Source organism: Helianthus annuus, chromosome 11, assembly GCF_002127325.2.
Source record: "Helianthus annuus cultivar XRQ/B chromosome 11, HanXRQr2.0-SUNRISE, whole genome shotgun sequence".
In the NCBI taxonomy this organism is placed as follows: domain Eukaryota; kingdom Viridiplantae; phylum Streptophyta; class Magnoliopsida; order Asterales; family Asteraceae; genus Helianthus; species Helianthus annuus.
Genome location: NC_035443.2, coordinates 17730248 through 17751403, shown reverse-complemented (window position 1 = coordinate 17751403; position 21156 = coordinate 17730248). Strand labels below are relative to the sequence as shown.

The window sequence follows — 21156 nt, the reverse complement described above, 5'->3', positions numbered from 1 at the left end:
TTCTATGACTATAATTCTATGAAGGTCAAAAGATTAACGAATACATATTAAATATATAAAAAATAGACATGGATAATTTCTTATATTGTAATGTATGTCATATTTACGAGTTGACGCCAATTCATACGTTCTGCCAGGATGTTAATATCTTTTTTAGTATGATTATATGAGATTGCAAAAATTCTTAAATTGATGCAAAACATTCTTTTTTTTTTTCTTTATTTTCGGCCTAAAATACCAAACTAAAGTATTTTACTTAGGACATAAAGTGTTTTGAAGAAAGACCCAACATTGCCGGAATATTTTTTAGTTGGACAAGTTTTGACCCGTGCAAAAAAGTGTCACATTTGTAAGTAGATTGGTTATGATTATTTGAAAATGGGATTGGTAAAAATTCTAGACAACAATTACCACCGGTCTAAATTGCGTTAGTGAAATTGGCGTTGGTGTGTTGTATTATACCCTTACACAATTAGTAACTTGGGTTATGTCTCATTTGTTTAAAAGTTACACATTTTAGTTCAATTTACTTAGGGCTTGTTTGTTTACCTCTTAATGAGACTCTTAATAATTCAGACTTCTTACTGGTTCAGCACTTAATGGTTCAGACTGTTTGTTTCGCAAGCAAATGTCTGAATGGTTTAGACATTTGCCTCTGAATGGTTAAGTATTATACAGAGTCTGAATGGTTAAGACCTCTAATCTGAATTGGTCAGACTTTTGCCTCTGAACGGTTAAGCATTATACTGGCTCTTAATGGTTCAGACCTCTTACTGGTTCAGCACTTAATGATTCAAATCTCTTACTAGTTCAACACTTAACCATTCAGAAGTTGGCAAACAGCCCCTTACACCCTTTCATTTTATTCATTTTATTTGCTAAAAGTCATGACCTTTCAATTATAACTTAAGACACAATGGTTTGCAAAAAGTTATGATCTTTCACTTATAACTTTATCAAGACATTATACCCTTATACAATTAGCAACTTGTGTTATGTTTCATTCCTTTAGTTCAATTTAGTTGCACCGTTCCATTTTATTTGCTAAAAGTCATGACCTTTCAATTATAACTTAAGACACACACTGGTTAGCAAAAAGTTACGATCTTTCATTTATAACTTTATCAAGACACAATGGTTTAAAAAAAAAAAGTATGTATTTGTATTGTAAATGTGGCATAGATTAATTAATTGAAGTGATATATCGGTTCATTGTATGTCATAGTTTTGTAATTTATGAAACGTTGCGACTTGGCATGAACTATTGAACACATGCACATGTATATCATCGCAAATTTAAAGCGTCATATGCAACAATCACACTGGTTCGTATATTGCTTCTTTTGTCTTTTCTTTATGTTTATTTTCTTTTAATAATACCATGCAGTTTGTGAATCATCAATTCATTCCGATGTGATAAGTATATATACATATACTAGTCTAAGTCCCCGTGTAATACACGGGTGGCTAAACAACAAAAAAATTATACTTTAATACGTAAATATTTTATTACAGGTTTGTTTGAATATTAAGATAAATAATATCTTATAAAAATTAATTAACGATTACATTTCATATTAATTATCATGTATACGTCTATAAATAATTTTTTGAAATGAAAGAAATGTTGTATTAAATCAATAAATAACAACAAACGACACTAAGTAGTGTGTGTCTGAAGAACAGTTTCTGCAATCTCTTTGAGCACTTGCCCACTTGCATAGTGATGCCTACGTACTGGCATGTATACATCTGCACCAGCAACCAGTTCCCTCTCAATTTCGTCTGTCTTCCCTAACGTAAAATAAACGGGCTTTCCACATAGCTCACATCTTGCCTATAGTTTAATTAAAGACTCTGCAACTGGTATCGTATCAAGCACTCCAAAGCTCATTCTGTAAACCGTACATATAATATTCAATCATCAAATAACAGTATATTATGTGGCTCCTTTTACATGAGATAAAACATATTAAAAATATATATGAGCATATTTTAATATAACATTTAATAAGTAGTGTGAATCGCTATCATAACCCATTATCCATATGGATCAATTAGTCTTTATCTTCAGCTCTTTAAAAAAAAATATCCATTAATTAGAAAAACACCGGCAGACTTCTTTTGCAAAGTGATCACCTCATGCAAAAACAATGTGATGTAATTGTGTACGTTTGACTACACACTTTCTCACAAAGTGGCTTATCTATGAAGAAAAGAGAACATGCATCGAATAACAGGTGGTCGGAAAAACTCACCGAGGTCGTAGTCGTATCTTAATCATCTAAAGATGAATCATCTACTTATCAAAGTACCAAATTAAAAAAATAAAGTGTATTCATATTTAAAATATTAACTACTTATTTTAATACTAAATTAAAAAAATGTAGGCTAATCAATTAACTTGACTCACCTTTTTTAACCCGTATCCAAACTACCCGTTTCACCATTACACAACCCGATTCTCTGGTCTTTAATTTTTCCAAGACATTCGAAAAATTGAATTTTTTTCTTTAAACTACCCGTTTGACCCAAACTAATTTTGCTCCAAACTCATATTGACCCGAACTTAATTAATATTTTTTTTAAATGAGCCGAACTCATTTTGCTCCAAACCTGTTTAAGCTGAACTCATTTTAATCCAAACACATATTGACCCGAACCCATTATGACCCAAAGTCGTTGCTTTAATCGGTGACTCGCACCTGCCCGACCCACCCAATTTGCTAGTTGGTCCAAATAGTTTCCTTAAAAGTTACATGCAAAGTAAATCTTGTTATGTACTAAGGTTAAATAACTCTCACATTAATGCCGAAGAAGCCACAAAAGCATTTCAAATAATTCAAATTATCATTTCCTTATATTGCAAGCTACAATACAATATCACCATAAAGAGCATCTAGTTGAAGATAATTTCCTTAGCAGATTATTAGCAATGGGGATGGAGTTGGTGTTCAAATGACTACAAATCACCAAACCTACAGAAACTGTTACTGGATGTTCAGTTGCGATTTGTAGAAAAAGGGGTTTAGTTAAGAATTCCTAACCTTATGAAATAGGCTTACCCGTTGTTTAGCTACTTAAGATTTAAAATTCTTTATAGCTATTTCTTTGATGAAAGTTGAGTGGTGGTAATGAAATTTGAGACGATTCTTCAATCCTACGTAAAGTCTTTTTACAGTCTTGCCATTATTCCGTTTCGTAATGTGTACGGGCTAGATACATAAGAATTTGTGTCGTAATGAAACTTACGCAAACTTTTTTGATACTGAAAAATGAATTTTTTTATTAAAATCAAATTCAAAAGATTACAGGAAAATAAAATACAGGGTAAAGCATGTAGCGTACCATTTTAATGGCTAATGAAAATTGCGTTGAGTGAAATGAACATGTGCCAAATTTATCCACACGTCTGCAATTTGGACAAATACACTTGCAACTGCAGTTTCTGGCCTATGATTTTCAAAGAAAATATAGAAAATAAGACATTAAGCATTTTTGTTAGCTACAAAGCATTTGTGAAAAAAAAAACTATAACTAACCAATGTAGTGTAAGAACCTCCTTTGCAATATGAAACTAACCTTTTCCAGCCAACACCACACCACCACCATTGGTAGCATACATATTAGTTGGATACCAAAATCTGTATGTCATAATGATTTTTTTATAATTATATACCAGAACTAACTTATGAGTAATGATCAAATTGGCATATACCAGAACAAATTCGGCAATATAGAAGAGCTCTTGTTCAATGAATCCATGGATTATCATAACTGGTGAGTCGATACGTAGGCCACATGGCAGAACTGCACTTTTGTCTCCTGTCACATTAAATCGAGATATTACAACGCGTGATCTCCTGTCACATTAAATCAAGGTATTACAACGTATGAATTTATTTAGTTGCCCAGTATTTCTATTTGAAATAAAAGATCCAAACTGTACTTGATACCAGAATTCTTGTTTAAGGTTATTGAAGCCAGGTCAAGGATTTTCTCAACCCCAGCACTATCAAGACCTTGCAATGAACGAATATATAACTAAATGTGGTTACCATAATTAAAGCAATAAGATGTAAAAATATCTGAATGTTAGCACAACTTAACAACATAACAATCTGCATAAATAGGTAAATGGCATGAGTGTGCTAGAAGATCTTTGATAGGTCTTAATTTTTTTTCAATAAGGGCTGGGATTTCACATTCTTCACCTCCATTGACCTTCACCTTTTTCACATCATTGGATCCTCAATCTCAACCATTCTAATAAATTTAGCTGGAGGCTGGAGCACGCTTCAAATTTGTAAAATGTATGAATGTTAATATGAATTCAAACTGTGAAAATAATATTATTCATAAAACTTTAAAGAAAGCAGGGAAGACAAAAACCTCATTAAGAGCCATCATTTGAATCCTCAGAACCTGAACCATCAACCATCTTTTCTACTGAACCCATTTAAGCGGCTTGTGCAACTGTATGCAACCGAACCTTTTTAGCATCTTCATTGCCTAATTTCATCAACCAAGTAGTTAAAACAATGTAGCAATACAACACTTGTTTGTTCTAAAATTGTAGAGGTGGCAGTTTCAACCTGTATAACGATAAACGTGTTTCTTTTGTCCTATCTGTATTCAACCTTTAACAAAAATACTTTTGCAGCCATTTAATTAAAAAAAATGCAGTTTTGAAAACCAATTAGTTTCACCCTTAAACTTAGAATAATACCTCCATCGCTATTCTGTAACTTCTTTTTCTAAAAATGACTCATTTTAGCTCGACCCCATTTTACTCATAGCCTTTTGAATAAAAAAAATTGATATTTAGCCATAATAGCTGTTTCGATTTAACTTGTTTGTTACCCTTACCCCTTTTGACCAAACCAATCTGATACTTTTTTAAAATGGCGACCTTAAATAGTTAAACGTGTATGCAAGTTCAGTCCACCCAAATCTATTTATACTAAACCCAAACTTGTGTTAGGCAAAACATGTATAAAGATGCAACTTTAACAACATTTAAAGAGACCCTAGCCATTTCAGCAACAATTTTATTCATTTTATCACACATACATGAAACAGACAAACACAATATATGTGAAAAATTGATTTGATAAAAAAAGTAGAATAAGACTACCACGCACGCCAGTTGCCACCACAAAAAAAAAAAAGCAAATGGATCTATTTTTTTTTTTTTACCTTTTTCTAGGCCAACTCCATATTGCCCTTACCCATTTGGACCCAAAACAACATGATTTTTTTTTCCAAAACAACTACGCTAATTCAGCTATCTCCTAACCAGCTTTGACCTGAACCTGTTTTGTTAGCCTAAACCCTTACCCGTAACTCATTTCTTTCGTACCCGTTCAGACCCGAACGTATTTTATTACCCGAAACGCTGACCCCCAACTCATTTCTTTCATAACTTGATTTGACCCAAAACTGTTCTGTTCAAAAACGGGTTGGACGACTTCTGACCCGAACACATTTTGATCCGTCAACCAAACCAGCTGACCACCCCAGTTTCGCTGGATTACTCCGACCCCTATGCAGATGAACGTGTATTAAGTCATGAAAACAATTTTCAATGAAATAAGAACAAAACCTATAATATCAATATCAAACTGGTATTAAAACAAACCATCAATTGTAGCTTCTCAGTGTATGTACACCTTTTGAATCAAATAACATTAAGATGGATATCATATGTGAAAGTGAAAGACTTTTAAAAGAAGTAAAGAAATGTGAAAGTGTATAGTGTATACCTGTCGTAACCTTTGCTTCTTAACTGGCCAATTCATTCTCTAGATCACCTAAAGTTTTCATAATTCAATATGTACATATTGAACAGATAACATCAAAAAATCAAGCAATAAGATCACAGTAAATGAAAATGCACCTCCCAAAAAGCAATATCACAACGCACAGAAGCTTATTTATATCAATTTACATCAGTGCAAGAACCCAGTCAAGGTTGAAGCAAAATCATATTGATGATGAAATAAAAAAGACATACTTATAAGATTCAATACGAAAGTGAAGATCTAATACTCATTTATATCAATTTAAAAACCAGTGTCGTCGACGGATAACCTAAAATACGTACCAGCATAAGAAGATGTGAAACACAGAAGGAGGTGCGAACCGCTCTGATGAGCACAAAACCAATATTGTTGGGCAAATACACGGGTGATAAAGTGTACAAAACCAAAATATGTTTAAAGTATGTACAAAACCAATATTGTTGGGCCAATACTTTAAACCAATATGTTTAAAGTATCATCTTTTCTTGGCAAGCAAACGGAACCCATTTGTCAAAACCAAAAGCTTAGAGGGGGGCTAAACACCCTGCAACGTAAACTCGTTAAATATCAACAAATATAATAATAAACCTGAATTATTGATGAAATTACAAAAACCTAATCTATAAACCGTACAACAAATCATCAAACATCATAACGAAATTCACAGCTAGCATGAAATTAACGATTATATTAACAAAAATCTACCACAAAATTAATAATTTGAAGCGATGTAATTGATAAATTTTACCTAAAAACCGATGCAAGGATTAGAGAGATTATGAGAAGAAATTATACGGACTGGATTGAAACTTAAAACCCCAAATAGCAATGTAATTGATAAACTTTACCTAAAAACCCGTAGTTATGATAAGAACACTTAGTGGCTAAACTCCACAAACTCGGATAACATTCTCAGCCTTAATCACTTTGTAATAAACTATTTTGCAAGTAAACCACTCATACTTTTCATGCTGCAAATTTAAAAAGATGCTCAACTGAAACACAAAGACACACAAAGATTTTGCATATTATCATGCATTAAAACAGGTGCCATTATACCTTTCCATCCACAAATTCATGGGTTCTAAGCATTTTGTGATCTTGTTATTTCTCCGCTGACAGGCTGCAACCTGACCAAATAATTAAGCATTTAGCACCATGAGATATTCATTAAAAATAGAATTCATTCTTGAAAAAGTATTCAAACTTGATTGCAAATGTAGAATCATTTGACATGAAATTCAGTAAACTAACAGTAGCATGCCTAGGCGGATTATAATGTATAGCACCTAAAAAATGGAAAGATCATAGAGATATTGAGAAGAATTATATGGATTGGATTGAAACCCAAAACCTCAAATCGCGTGTGTAGTTCCCAATCCCCTTTGAAGACTTGTAGCCTGCTCAATCGATCATCTATCTATAATCAAACAACATCTCAAACGAAATAAACATATTATCAAACAACAATCAGAGGATTGAATCAACTAATTAGATTAACGAACAGAAATATACCTACACAACAATCAACGAATGAGTCACCATCGTTGCCCTCGGAACCTAACACCAGCAATTATATGTGTGATGTAAAGTAACAATCTATTAATCGTAATCTAACAAACCAAAAAAAAAAAAACAGATCAGAACTGATAGAACAATAATCTAACAATCTATTATCGTACCCTAAATCCCAATCGTTTCCATCAAAATCGAACCACTTACTACATGCTGAACCATCAAAATCATCATGACCTCACCAGCGGAACCTACACCCGCAGCCGTCATGGTCTCAGAGAAACCCTAGACCACCAGCATCAAAGAATAAGAAGAAAACATATTCGTTTACAACATCAAACATTAAGAAGAAAACATACCTTGATTTGGGGTTTATGAGAAATACAGCGATGGACATGTAGAGATGTATGAAATTGAAATTAGGGTTTTAAGGATTCATTAACATACCACCAATTAACGGATTAAACTTCAACATTAAGATAATAGATAATATAAGAAGCAATTGCTTGACAGCACTCACCAATGATTCAGATTTGCAGATGATGAAAAAAAGATGAACACGAAGGAGAATACAATTCGCGTTTGAATCCTCTGGTCAAGCATAGAGAGTATATAAGCCATAATAATGGAAAGGTCTTCGTAATTTTGGAGAAGATTTTCAACTGATTGATGATTGATTGCAGTTTCCATATAAAGTTTGGAGAATGTCTAAATTCATTTTGCCCGCTCGTGAAAGTGAATAAGAAAGGAGATAAAGGAAAATGGCGCCCAAATAAACAATTATCTGGCTAAAGAGATATGCCACATCACATGGTCAAATGGTCAACATTATTTTGCTTTAGTATAATAGATAGATTATCAACCATCAATTCCCATGCTGCTTGTTGAAGGAAATGTTGGTTTTTGAATAATATATATACGCTTGAGATTTTTCGCCGTTCAAAACAAATCGTTTATAAGTTTCCAAAAATGCTAACTTACTTTAAAGAGTAAAATGCTAAAAAAACTCTGAGTTTAGATCATTTTTGCCACTTCAGTTGAAAAATGAAACTTCTTGTATCTGGATCCATGAGGTTTCATTTTTTTGCCATTTTCATCCTATTGACAAATTGAGTTACAATTTTCTGTTAACTTCTCTCACTGTTGTCGTTTTCCTCATTTAAATGAAGGATATAATCGTCATTTAATGTCATTATATCTTTTAATTAAATGAGAAAAACAACAAAAAATGGATAGAAGTTAACAAAAAATTCTAACCCAGTTTGTCAATTGGATGAAAATGACAACAAAAAAGAAACCCTAGGGACCCAGATACAAAATGTTTCATTTTTGGACTGATGTGACAAAAGTAACATAATCTCAGGGACCATTTTAGCATTTTACTCTACTTTAAAAATATGAAAAACATGTTATTAAATAAAATGAAAAACAAAGATTTGGAAATAAATTTACCACGTGCATTTTATCATAGTTTTAACGTTAGGTATAAGAAGTGGTCGAAAGGTGAAAAAGATGGTCGGTGCACGTTGCAAACGACGTCACCTTGGTCAATTATGTGAGGTCTATATTTTTTTTATGTATTGATGATCAAGGGGACCAGATTGTGTGCAACTTCAGACCTACTAATAAAAAGACACTTAACCAACCAAATAATACATCCAAAACAAAATGATTCCAAATGAATATTATAATATTCCAAAATGATACCGTGACAAAACTATATATAAAAATGTCACATACTAATAATTCACACATGTCAGTTTTTGATGATAAATCATATAAGTTATAAGTGCAATGACACATGTAGTTTTTTGTGTAATGAGATCACATGACATGCCGCTGCCATCATATTGTAGAATGATGAAAACTCTCAGGGCATAGACAAAGGCGGATCTAAAGAAAACGTTAAGAGGCAACATTTTAAAATTTTCTTTTCTATAGTAGCAGCGAAATCGAAAAAACGTTAAATTTTTCTAAAATTTACATTAACGTCGGAGCGTCAAGGAGTAGTCGGGGCTACTCCTATTCTCAAGCTACATCAGCCCCGGGGTATATATAGGGAGGGATAGAATGTGATTATACGAATAAATATATAGAAAATCTTATCGAATATCAAATCATATTTTTTTAATTATGGTAATAACTAATAATACATTAATAAACTCTGACAATATATTTTCTCTAATAGATATTGTATACTTGTGGGGTCGTGGCACAAGTTCTCGTTCTTTAAATTATACAATAACCTCTCAAAAGGTGAACCATATTATGGGATTTGCTATGCGTGTGACCTTAAACGTGGCATATATGGTAAGTTGGTAAGGAAATGCACTTTGTTCAACTCAACATCTCATCTATTCTGGCTCGTACAGATCCGTCTAATGTCTTTCAAACACTCCCATCCATTGTCCATAAGGAGGTTTTGTTCCACCATGGCACCATCTAGAATGACACGCCAATCACTTTGATACCATAATGTAAAAACCCAAACGAACAAAATGATGAATTGAATCGTACCAGCCTCTACTGGGGGTTATTACTCATTTTTGTACTTGTCGTTTTATTTTCCAATTATTTCTTCAATTAAGAAAACGAGAGAGAACTGACTAAAATTATATTTTTTGCTCTTGTCACACTGACGCAGACTTTTGTTCTTGGTCACCACACATGAGCTTACTCTTAATATGTCACACATCTTAATACTACTATCGTTCGAGCACTCTTAACCATGTTTTAAAAAAATTGGTATCTTGTGTTTGTGTCTCCCAAACTTTCATGCTCGGTAAAATGGTTTGATATATTAAACATTTTAACCTAACACATGTCTTGTCCATGATTGATACGAGATTCGCCTAAAGTGTTGTGGTTTCTCGAAGTTTGTTATCACACTTTAAATATGCTAACAAAACCTAGCGAGTGGGCTCGAAAGCGAACCAAATTAATAAGGACATAACTTTCGCTACGTTTGGGAATTGCGAGGTAAGTAATGGACTACACATCTAAACAGGGCCAATGAGCGGTTTGCCCAAACCCTCGGTCATGATTTCACCATGTGGAGTTCCCTTTCAAAATCGACGGTTTTCCCCAATTTTCGAAGTTTTAATCTATTTCATTTGGTTATAAAACACACCGGGTCTTTGATTTGAGATTTTTATGTGTTTCTTTAGGCAATTAATTTCATTCCTCATATGTAGAATTTAAATTTCAAGATTTCGACATACATGCTTATGCTAAAATTCCCAAATAGAAAGGAGTTTGATGTATAAGTTTTCTTATTTAATAATATATCAATTTTCCGATCAAGAAGTATCACCTATATTTGTGTTTTCGCTTCTTGAGGCCCTAAAATGTGTCATGCTCGGTAAAAACATTTAGGTAGCGTTTGGTATGAAGGAATGGAAGGTGGAATGGAATTGATCATTCTGATGGAATGAAAAGAAACATGTTTGGTTATAATGTGGTAATGGAATGGAGCATTCCAAAGGAATGTAACTCCTTCCAAATATAATAATTTCCATTCCTTGGTATGTAGGTGTTTTTTTTTCATTCCTTCAAGGAATGGAAATAAATGTGTTATTATTATTATTATTATTATTATTATTATTATTATTATTATTATTATTATTATTATCATCATCATTATTATTATATTTATACTTATACTTTTATTTTTATTTGTATTTATATTTATGTTTATTAATATTCATACTAATATTAATATATATCAAAAATCTATTATTAATTTTTTTATCATTAATATATTATTATTATTATTATTATTGAGACAATTATATTTTTGTCGTTTTTAATACAGTTATGTTTCGTTACTTCATCTTTTTTTTGTTTATCAAATTGTACAAAGTAATGATTCATTCTATTCACATATAAGTAACCAAACATCACAATGGAATGGAATGATCAATTTCATTCCGTTGTCCATTCCATTACCTCGTCCATTCCATTCTCTCATCTATTCCATTACACCATACCAAACAGACCCTTACTCTGTTTAAGTTAGATATTTTTTCTGATTGACGTAAGATTCGTCTAAAGTGTTTTTTGACGTTAACTTTCAAACCACAAATATACTAGCAAAAATCTTTGTTCACGTATCATTGAGGTAGCATGCTAAATTTATTTTTTACAACCGCTAATCACATACACTTTAAACTTACCCTAAGTCTACACCAATTTGTACCTACCACGGGACTAGATTCCTTAACTATTTTGAGATAAAAACACTTTTATTACAAACTTTGATACCGTTAGAGTACACGCCTTTAGTAGATAGCATGTTAGATATAGCACATATTCTATATTAGAAAAAAAAATTAGCAAACAAACTTACTTTCAACAATATGTTATATTCTTACTATTTTCTTATTACAAATTTACAAAAGTGAAGTGTCAAACATTTCACCAAATGATCATTATATACTCATGGAACAAAGAAAACCCCAAACCTTTTAATAGGAATGATTAAAGCTTGCTACAATTTATATATTTTAATTTACAATATTGTTATACAATCTAATGATTCAACGACTACACCTAATATGAACCCTTATATTATATGTCATCTCTCATTTTGTCTTTTACCTTCATTTATATGTATTATATTAGTCATACAATAAAATAATATATAAATAGGTTAAAACTAAAACCAAAAAGTAAGACAACATATCTTTTCTCGTCTTATCATACGTTTATTATACGTCCGCTTTCTAAATTTAAATTGAAAATTAAGCTTTTAGAAGGAAAAAGAACATAAACAACGACTATATAAATAATATCAGAAGGCATGATCGAGTAAGAGATAGTCTCTAAATCGAAGATGCTGTTTAACAATCTTGTACAGAGTATTAGAAGGCCTGATCGATTAAGAGATAGTCTCTAAATCGATCATGTTTCTAAAACTTATCTATTAGAAGGCTCAATTAACCATTAAGATACGTCTTTTAAGTGAACCAAACAAACTCTATCTTTGACTGATTAAGGATAGCCTTTTGATGAAATCATTAAGACTATACGAAGTGGGAGGGGAGCATGAAGCGATATGTGATAGCCACGTCAGCAGGGACGTGATAAAAAAACATGGGGTGAGAGGGACGTGAAAGTGATGTTCTAAATAATAAACATCAACCAATCAAAACAAAGCCAAACTACACCCACCAATCAAGAGTTTCCACATCACTAACCCAAAGCCCCCCACGCCAGTGAAGAATCTCCTGGCCCTTCCCCTACACCGCCCTCCAAGCCACCCATGGACCGGTATGCCCGGCTTGGAGAGGCTTCCACGCCTCTAAACCACGCCCACTCCGTGTAGTCTAAGAGGCTACCAAACAACCCTTATCATGCCCAGCTTTGGGGGTGGGTGGGGAGGACCACCGCCCAAGGCCCGATATTTCGAATGACACTTTATTTTATAAAAAACCCGTATGTATATGTAAAATATATTTTTTAATAAGGTATACCAATACAAACACCAACATAATCTCACTTACAAAACTATTCTTAAGGTTTAGATTAGTTACTAGCCCATTGACATTAGGTTTAGACCTTTATTGAGCCTAATACCCAATTTCGTTAATGCGTAAAGGCACGTTTTTTCGAGCTCGAAAAGGGTACACGAATTCTCAGAACCGGCCCTGACCCTTATAGATAAAAAGAGTATAGTACACGGATGGTCCCGGTGGTTAACTCAACTTTTGGATTTTGTCTCTAGCTTTTCAAAAACACACATACAGTCCCCATGGTTTACACTTTATAACGTATTTAGTCATCTGCTAACAAATCTAAAGGTTTGAGTAAATTAAGTTAAAGACTAAATACATTATAAAGCGCAAACCACAAGAACCATCTATGTAATTTTAGAAAAACTATAAGGCAATGTGTAGTCACAAAGCCCCTTTGTGGGTGTTATGCGACACGTGTCGTGCCACGTCACACAAGGGCTTTATGGGACGTTATATCACTAGAGCCCGTAGTCATAAAGCCCCTACCTCATCATTACTCAGTTAATTAATAACCCCTTCAATTATACATACATATGTGTGTATATATATGTGTGTGTGAGTGGGGGTAAAAATTTGAAAATTCTTCACGCCGTTATGGACATAGCGCTTTGAAGATTTCAACCCCCCATAACGCCCCCCGTAATGGTGTTCAGGGGCGTTATAGGGCTTTATAGGGAAATATGACGCCCCACTACGCATAACCTAAACCAATTACAAAATTGTAGTCAATTTAAAAGAAAAATAAACATAAAGTGATAAGCAACTACACAACCCTCACAAATTTGGGTGAGACAAGGAGATAACAAAGGTTAGGTTAACCCTTCAAAATCAGAAAACTCCGTACTCTATAAGCAAACAACAACTGTACTCATCGGTGGATATACAATTCGAACCCACTTCTCAAATTCTCTCTATTTAATCAAACCCCACTTCATTCACCCCCTTCTCTCTCTCTCCTCTCTCTCTCTCTCTCTCTCTCTCTCTCACACCTCAAGATCTTGAGATCAAGAACCAATCTTTATCACCAATTCTTTCAGTACCAGATTCTTGGTCACTAATAGCTAATAACCCTTGGTTGTATTGATCAATGATAGTGTTGTGGTGTTTGTTTCTTTGTAAGTAGCTTTCTGGGTGTCGGTGGATTTGGGTTTTTTTAGGGTTACGGTTAGGGTTTTCAACAATTTGATCAGTAAAATTGTGATTTTTTAGAGCTTTGTTGCTGAATACATTTCTGGGTATTGTTGTTTGGTGATTCTTGGTTGTGGTAGGTGGGTTGAATGTGGGTAATTTTCTTTGTTTCTTGTTGAAATATATACTTTTTCTTGTTGAATTTTCCTTTTTCTTTGTGGGTTTTGTTTCAAGAAACAAGATGCAGCAAGATCGGCGAAAAAAGGTGTGAACTTGATCAACTTTTTGTGTAATTTGTTTGATTTTTTGAGTTGGGTTTTGATTATTATTGAATTTACAGTTGCTTGCTTGCTTCTGTATGTGTTTTAGATGCTGTTATTGCTTGTAGATCAAATCTTTATATATTCTGTTTTTTTTTTTTTTTTTTTTTTTTTAATTTTAAAGATCTGTCTTGTTTCTTGTTTGTCACTCAACTGATGATTCTGTTATGGTGATCAATTGTTAGAAATTTAGAATTTAAATAATGTTATAATGCATGTTTTTAGGGTTATTTATTATGATTGTAGAGAATTAAAGTTGTTTGTTTTAATGTTATTTATTGTGATCTGAATTTGCAATGAACATTGTGCAGAGTCCGAAAGAGGTGGAGTTCTTCACCGAATACGGTGAATCAAACCGATACAAAATCCTCGAAATAATAGGAAAGGGAAGTTATGGAGTTGTTTGTGCAGCCGTTGACACACAGACGGGCGAAAAGGTTGCGATAAAGAAGATAACAAACATTTTTGAACATTCATCGGACGCGATTCGAATTTTGCGGGAGATTAAATTGCTTAGGCTTTTACGTCATCCCGATATTGTTGAAATTAAACGCATTATGATGCCGCCATCTAGGCGGGATTTTAAAGATATTTATGTTGTGTTTGAACTTATGGAATCCGATCTTCATCAAGTCATTAAGGCTAATGATGACTTGACACATGAACATCATCGGTTTTTCCTTTATCAAATGCTTCGAGCATTGAAGTATATGCATACAGGTAACATTTTGACAGCAAATATATCTATTTATTTATAATGTTTTTAACTTGTTATATAAAAATGTTAGGTATTGGTATTTAATTGTTTTTGGAACCAAAATTGATTCTTGTTTCATGAAATCAGCAAACGTTTATCATCGAGATCTGAAACCGAAGAACATATTAGCAAATGCAAATTGCAAACTCAAGATATGCGATTTCGGGTTAGCAAGGGCTGCGTTTACAGATACTCCGACGACAATATTTTGGACGGTAAGTTATATTTTCAATTATTACACGTTATATTTTGCAATGCACATTTAAATTTGAATTAACACCGATCACTTGTTTTTTGAATCATTGCAGGATTATGTGGCAACAAGATGGTATAGGGCTCCTGAGCTATGCGGTTCTTTTTATTCAAAGGTGTAATATCGTTATATTGACAGTAGGCCTGTAAATGAACCGGCCTCTGTTCGTGTTCGTTCATTTTAACTTTAACTGAACATGAACACGAACATATAATCGGACGCATTTTCATGTTCGTGTTCGTTTATGAAGAAAATGGGCGTATGTTCGTGTTCGTTTATATTCGTTCGTTTAAAACCTAAACGAACATAAACAAACAAGCTTAAACAAACATAATTTAACAAACAATGAATAATACAAATGAACTTAATTTACTAGACATAAACGAACATAAATTAAATTTTTATATTAATTAGTGATTGATTACGATAAATTTTATTGGAAAAATCATTTTTATTACTAGAAAGCCCAATTACCAATTAGTTATATTTATATTAGTAGATAGAAAGTTTATTTTATTTTTTATACTTATGTAAATATAAATACTTATGTATTTTAATTGAAGCGAACATAAATGAACGAACATAAACAAATGTAAATAAATGAACGAACAAAATGTGTGTTCACGTTCGTTCGTTTAATTAAATGAACAAAAAATTGTGTTCATGTTTGTTCGTTTATTAAATAAACGAACATAAACGAGTTCATGAACGTTCGGTTCGTTTGCAGGCCTAATTGACAGTCTTATCTTAAAAAGTCAAAATGTGGTCTTGTGTCAATCTGTTTGCAGGTCTTGATAATTTATTGTTTTTTGAATTGCAGTATACCCCCGCTGTTGATATATGGGGCATTGGATGTATATTTGCGGAAGTATTGACCGGAAAACCGCTTTTTCCTGGAAAAAGCGTGGTTCATCAGTTGGAGCTTATTACTGATCTTCTTGGGACACCGTCGTTAGATACCATTTCTAGAGTACGTTAAATTACATCGTTTATGAAGTTTTGGTTATTTATGCAACCGACTATTGCATTATTATCTGATTTTCATGAGCCAAAGTCACAATGACGTGTTTTAAATGTTTAGATGAAGTGCTTTTGATTATGATCACTTGATTATTTAAGAGAAAATAAATTTATTTATGTGCCGTTCTTTTTACCAAAACTTTCATCTAAATAACGAAAATGGACGATGTTTGAAATTTTAGTTGTCTTTTACGTCGGGCGTTGTCCTTTATTACACCTTATGTCCTTTATGTTAACACTTTTGTGCACATTTCGACCTTTTACCCTAACCTAGTTAGTTTTTAAGTTAAATTTAACCATGTGCCACTCATGTGAGGGCAAAATGGTCATTTCACTTCCGTTAAAAAAAATAGTAACATAAATGACATCCATAAGATTGTTCAAAGAAAAAAGGTAAAAAGACCGATAAGCCCTCATGTGAGAGGCACATGGTCTGGCTTAACCCAAAAATTTAACCGGGTTAGGGCTAATTGGCTAAAGGACACCTTCCGATAAAAAAATATAAACATAAAGGACATCCAGTGTAATTTCCTTAGTTAAAGGACAGCGCCTGTAAATTAAAATTTACTCTTTTTTATAGAAAAGTACACAAAATGGCACATACAAACACCGCCTTATATGATACTCGTTAAACCTCATGCAGGTACGTAATGACAAGGCAAGAAAATACTTAACCGATATGCGTAAAAAGAAACCCGTATCGTTCTCCGAGAAGTTCCAAGAAGTCGACCCGTTGGCACTTAAGCTATTACAAAGACTATTGGCGTTTGACCCAAAAGACCGACCCACCGCAGAACAAGCCCTAGCCGACCCTTACTTCAAGGGACTATCGAAAGTCGAACGCGAGCCGTCATGTCCGTCATTTTCCAAATTTGAGTTTGAGTTTGAGAGACGAAGAGTCACGAAAGACGATATTAGAGAGTTAATATTCCGGGAGATTCTAGAATACCACCCGCAGTTACTCAAAGATTACATGGCTGGCAATGATCGCTCGAATTTCCTTTATCCTAGGTTGTTAACACTTAAAATTCGGTTTGCTTTTGGTTTTCTCTATTGCCTTGTTTTATCGTCTATTGGTTGTAACATGTTTAGTATAATGTGCAGTGCGATTGGTCAATTTAGACGGCAATTTGCTTATTTTGAGGAAAACGTTGGGAAAAGTGGGCCCGTTATACCCCCAGAGAGGAAACATGTTTCCGTCCCAAGGTAAAACGTTAAAAGATATTTTTTGTATCAATGGTTCGTGTGTTTAAAATTTTGTACGTCTTACATACAAGTGTTTGTTATGCACATAAAAAGCCATCAAACTAATTAATTTGTTAATAACTTTTTTTATATATATTTTGAACATTTACCTACACCTGCTGTTACAAAAAAATATAACCTACACATGATTTACAAGTGTGTAGGGTTATATATATGTAAACATAATTTGTTCATATATATATATATATATATATAGAAGGATCCGTTAGGAATCACCCTTTATTGCGAGAACCGCGAGAACCAATGTGAACACAACCAAAAATAGCTAAAAAGCACACAATTTTTTTTTTAATATTTTTTTATAAAAAAAAATCGCTACTTTTAGTAGGCAAAAAAAAAATTAATCGATACTTTTAGTAGCCAAAAAAAAATTTTTTTTTTGCCTACTAAAAGTAGCGATTTTAATGTAAAAAATATTAAAAAAAAATGTGTGTGTTTTTTTTTATTTTTTTATTTTTAGGTTTTTTGTGTGTTTTTTAGAATTTTTTAGGTTTTTTTTTTTTTTGGGGGGGGGGGGGGTTAGGTTTTTTAACTATTTTAGGTTGTGTTCACATTGGTTCTCGCGGTTCTCGCATGAACCTTACCCTATATATATGTGTATATATATATTGAATTTCAAGAGATGAATGAACATTGTGATTCTTCCATTTTCTTGTATTATTTTAAACAGTTTTGAGATTGAAAAAAATGAATAATTTGTTTTGTTCTCCTTGTTCTCGGCTTCTCGCAATATATATAGTGTTTTGCATAGAACCCTCTCCTACACGCGTATATAATACTACGCTAGTTGGCATCTAACTGACATCTAATATATTTTTAGTTTTACATATCATATGACTTTTGTCGTGCTGGTTGGCGTGGCATCAACCATATATGTTATATCGTATCATATATTATATATAATATATGCCACTTGGCATTTGAGTTGACATTTTAATTTTCTTAAAAGATCATTTCTTTTTCACACAAGCATATTTTTTTGCATATATGACGTCTGATGTGGTGGCTGGCATGGCATCAATCAGCGCCACATCAGCTAGTAGTTGACAGGTAAAAATCAGCTAAATTGCGGTTGGTATTAAAAGTTGATAATAAAAGTGTAAAGTCTACGGCCTTATTTTGTTTTTCTTTTAACAATTTATTTATACTCAGGTCGACAATTGCTTCAAGCACGACTGCTCCCAAGCTGCAGCAGTGTTTGGCTGCATTTGACAACCGACCGGTGGTGGATAGCATGTCTCATGGCGGCGGAGATGTGGATGCTACCGGAAATATTTTCAGTGCCGCCGCTCGGCCGCCACCAAGAATGCCTAAAGGTAAGTAAAACTTTGAGTGAAATGCGACTTTCGACCCCTGAGGGTTGGCCAGTTTTGCAACTTTCGTCCAAAGGTTTGTTTTTTTTTTTTTTTTTTGCATCTGGATCTCTAAACGGGTTGAAATCTTGCCATTTTGTTCCGGCTTGTTAACTCCATCAAATTTTCTTTGTTAGGTGATGGGTATTTTCGTTTTTTTGTTAACTTTAAAGGGCAATTCGGTCTTTTTCACTTTATGTTCAAGCATTTTGCATAATGTACAAGTATTCCATTACCCTTACTAAGTTTAAAAAAAAACGAAAATACCCTCGACTTAACGGAGAAAAATGGATGGAGTTAACGAGTGGAGGAAAATGACAAGATTTCAAACCTTTTGGATCTAGATACAGAAAAACAAACATTTGGACGAAAGTCGCAAAACTGGCCAAACGTCTGGGGTCGAAAATGGTATTTCATCTAAAACTTTTTTTTTCACTTTTACCATAAATCAAGTGTGTGTATGACTGGTGATTTTTGTTAAAACATGATCAGCAAGAGTAGTGGGCCCGGTTCTTCCGTTGGAGAGTAGTAGAAACATGAAAGACGCGTACGATCCAAGGGTAATGGTTAGAAATACGAACACGATTGGTCTCTCTCCGCACTACGCATATAGGAGCAACACCGGGGATCAAACACAGGGTCAACAGAAGTCAACCGACGGGAAATTGGCACCAGGGTTAGTGAATGGTGTGAATAGTAACCCGTATTACAATCAAACACATGGTCAACAGAAGTCAAACGAACGGATAGCGATTGATGGAACGTTTATGCAGCCCCAGCCTCATAGAGAGGTGGGTGTTTTTCATATGGGATGATCATTGTTTTCGGCTTTTTTTTTTTTTTTAATTTCCACTTGTTTTCTTACATACTAGTGTGTGTTACCTTATATATTAGTTTAACATGGTGTTTTAGTTGATGTATATTGCACTCTCTTTTAGCTTTTTTTTTTTTAAATAAGGATATCTAAATAAGTTGTTTGTATCAAATTGATGTGGATTGCATTTAGGTGGTTGTCTTGTAGGATGTATAAGATAAAAGTTTTTAAGGGTTAATACCCTAAAAAACTAACTTGATTCATTTTGCGCGAACAACACTAAATGACTAGGCTTTGGTATATTAAAGTCGTTGAACTTGTTTAAAATGCACATATTTGTAAAAAAAAAAAAAAAAATCAGCGATAGTTGTCGGCTTCTATCTTTTACATACGTGGAGGCTATGTAGAATCAAGAATGTTTTTTTGTCACAAAATAAGAAAGTATATTGGTTTTAATACCCTAAAAAACTAACTTGATTTATTTTGCGCGAACAACACTAAATGACTCGGCTTTGGTATATTAGAGTTGCTGAGCTTGTTTAAAATGCACATATTTGTAAAAAAAAAAAAATCAGCGATAGCTGTCGGCTTCTATCTTTTACATATGTGGAGGCTAGGTAGAATGTTTTTTGTCACAAAATAAGAAAGTATATTGGTTTTATAATACTTGAATGATATATTAATCTGTCTCTGATGAAACAACTTACAAGAATGCATGTAGAAACCGAACTCTTAACCCCGAGCTTAACCTTAATCTATACAAGATTTATTAATATCAAGCGATGGTGGATCCATAATTTTTTTTCAGTGGGTTCGCTGTTTTTAGACGATCCAATTTAATTAGACTGGACGCTAAAAATTTTGGTTCGATTGGACAGTTCGGGTCTTACAGACCAACCAAACACGTTAATGAAACCCCTATATATACACATATGGTCTTTATACATAATAATGGGATAAATTTTTATTGCGGGTGCATCCCATATTTTATTTATGGGTTCACTCTGTAGTTTTATATAGCCGCTCAACTAAAAATTCAAAATCCAGGGGGTTCGGGTGAACCCGGAACCTTGTACATAGATCCACCCATGATATCAAGTATTAACCCTTATCCTTAGGGTGTACAGGGTGGGTTAGGCAAAGAGATAGGCAACCTCTTTTGCCGATCGGCAACCCCACTACCATTACCAAGTTGCCGCGCGGTACACATGAAGGGAGGAGATTTGCGGGGAAACCATGCCACATGCGGCAAAGATGAGGAGAGGGGTAAGTGGTGGGGCGAGTATCTTCTCAACCAATCACATGTTTTGTTTTGTATTTAAATGGTTTGGGGGAAACCACCCCTTGTGTTTTTTGGCAACATGCAAGAATGAGAGGGAAATGATATGACACAATATAATTGGGTGAGAGG

General features: G+C 33.5%; 1 protein-coding gene and 1 long non-coding RNA gene across 52 annotated transcripts; one reads left to right on the top strand and one right to left on the bottom strand.

The window, feature by feature from the left end:
• Positions 1-1483: 1483 nt before the first annotated feature.
• Positions 1484-8073, bottom strand: LOC110889790. 50 transcript variants are annotated; one of them, XR_004872171.1, is made up of 11 exons: positions 7840-8072; positions 7487-7604; positions 7320-7364; positions 7159-7224; positions 4393-6934; positions 4215-4296; positions 3950-4022; positions 3719-3825; positions 3583-3644; positions 3349-3453; positions 1484-1895 (listed from the first exon to the last, which is right to left on the bottom strand). It is a non-coding gene; the product is annotated as an uncharacterized LOC110889790 (long non-coding RNA). The 50 variants fall into 50 exon arrangements; XR_004872152.1 differs by having other exon boundaries at positions 3719-3863; positions 3957-4022; XR_004872158.1 differs by having other exon boundaries at positions 3719-3863; positions 4215-4286.
• A 5545-nt stretch (positions 8074-13618) lies between these two features.
• Positions 13619-19917, top strand: LOC110889792 (mitogen-activated protein kinase 20). 2 transcript variants are annotated; one of them, XM_022137357.2, is made up of 9 exons: positions 13619-14228; positions 14595-15003; positions 15128-15255; positions 15349-15408; positions 16114-16263; positions 16957-17324; positions 17418-17519; positions 18732-18895; positions 19424-19917. In XM_022137357.2, exons 1-9 carry the CDS (start codon positions 14205-14207, stop codon positions 19744-19746), a joined length of 1728 nt encoding a protein of 575 aa, XP_021993049.1. In that variant the 5' UTR covers positions 13619-14204; the 3' UTR covers positions 19747-19917. The 2 variants fall into 2 exon arrangements, with proteins under 2 accessions (XP_021993049.1, XP_035835519.1); XM_035979626.1 differs by having other exon boundaries at positions 13730-13950.
• The last annotated feature ends 1239 nt before the right edge of the window (positions 19918-21156 follow it).

Bases quoted from the DNA above. Each gene is read 5' to 3' on its own strand.
- LOC110889792 (XM_022137357.2), top strand. From the start codon at position 14,205: ATGCAGCAAGATCGGCGAAAAAAG. The intron at 15,409-16,113 runs GTGTAATATCGT...TTTGAATTGCAG, and splicing joins GCGGTTCTTTTTATTCAAAG to TATACCCCCGCTGTTGATAT. The intron at 17,520-18,731 runs GTAAAACGTTAA...ATTTATACTCAG, and splicing joins AAACATGTTTCCGTCCCAAG to GTCGACAATTGCTTCAAGCA.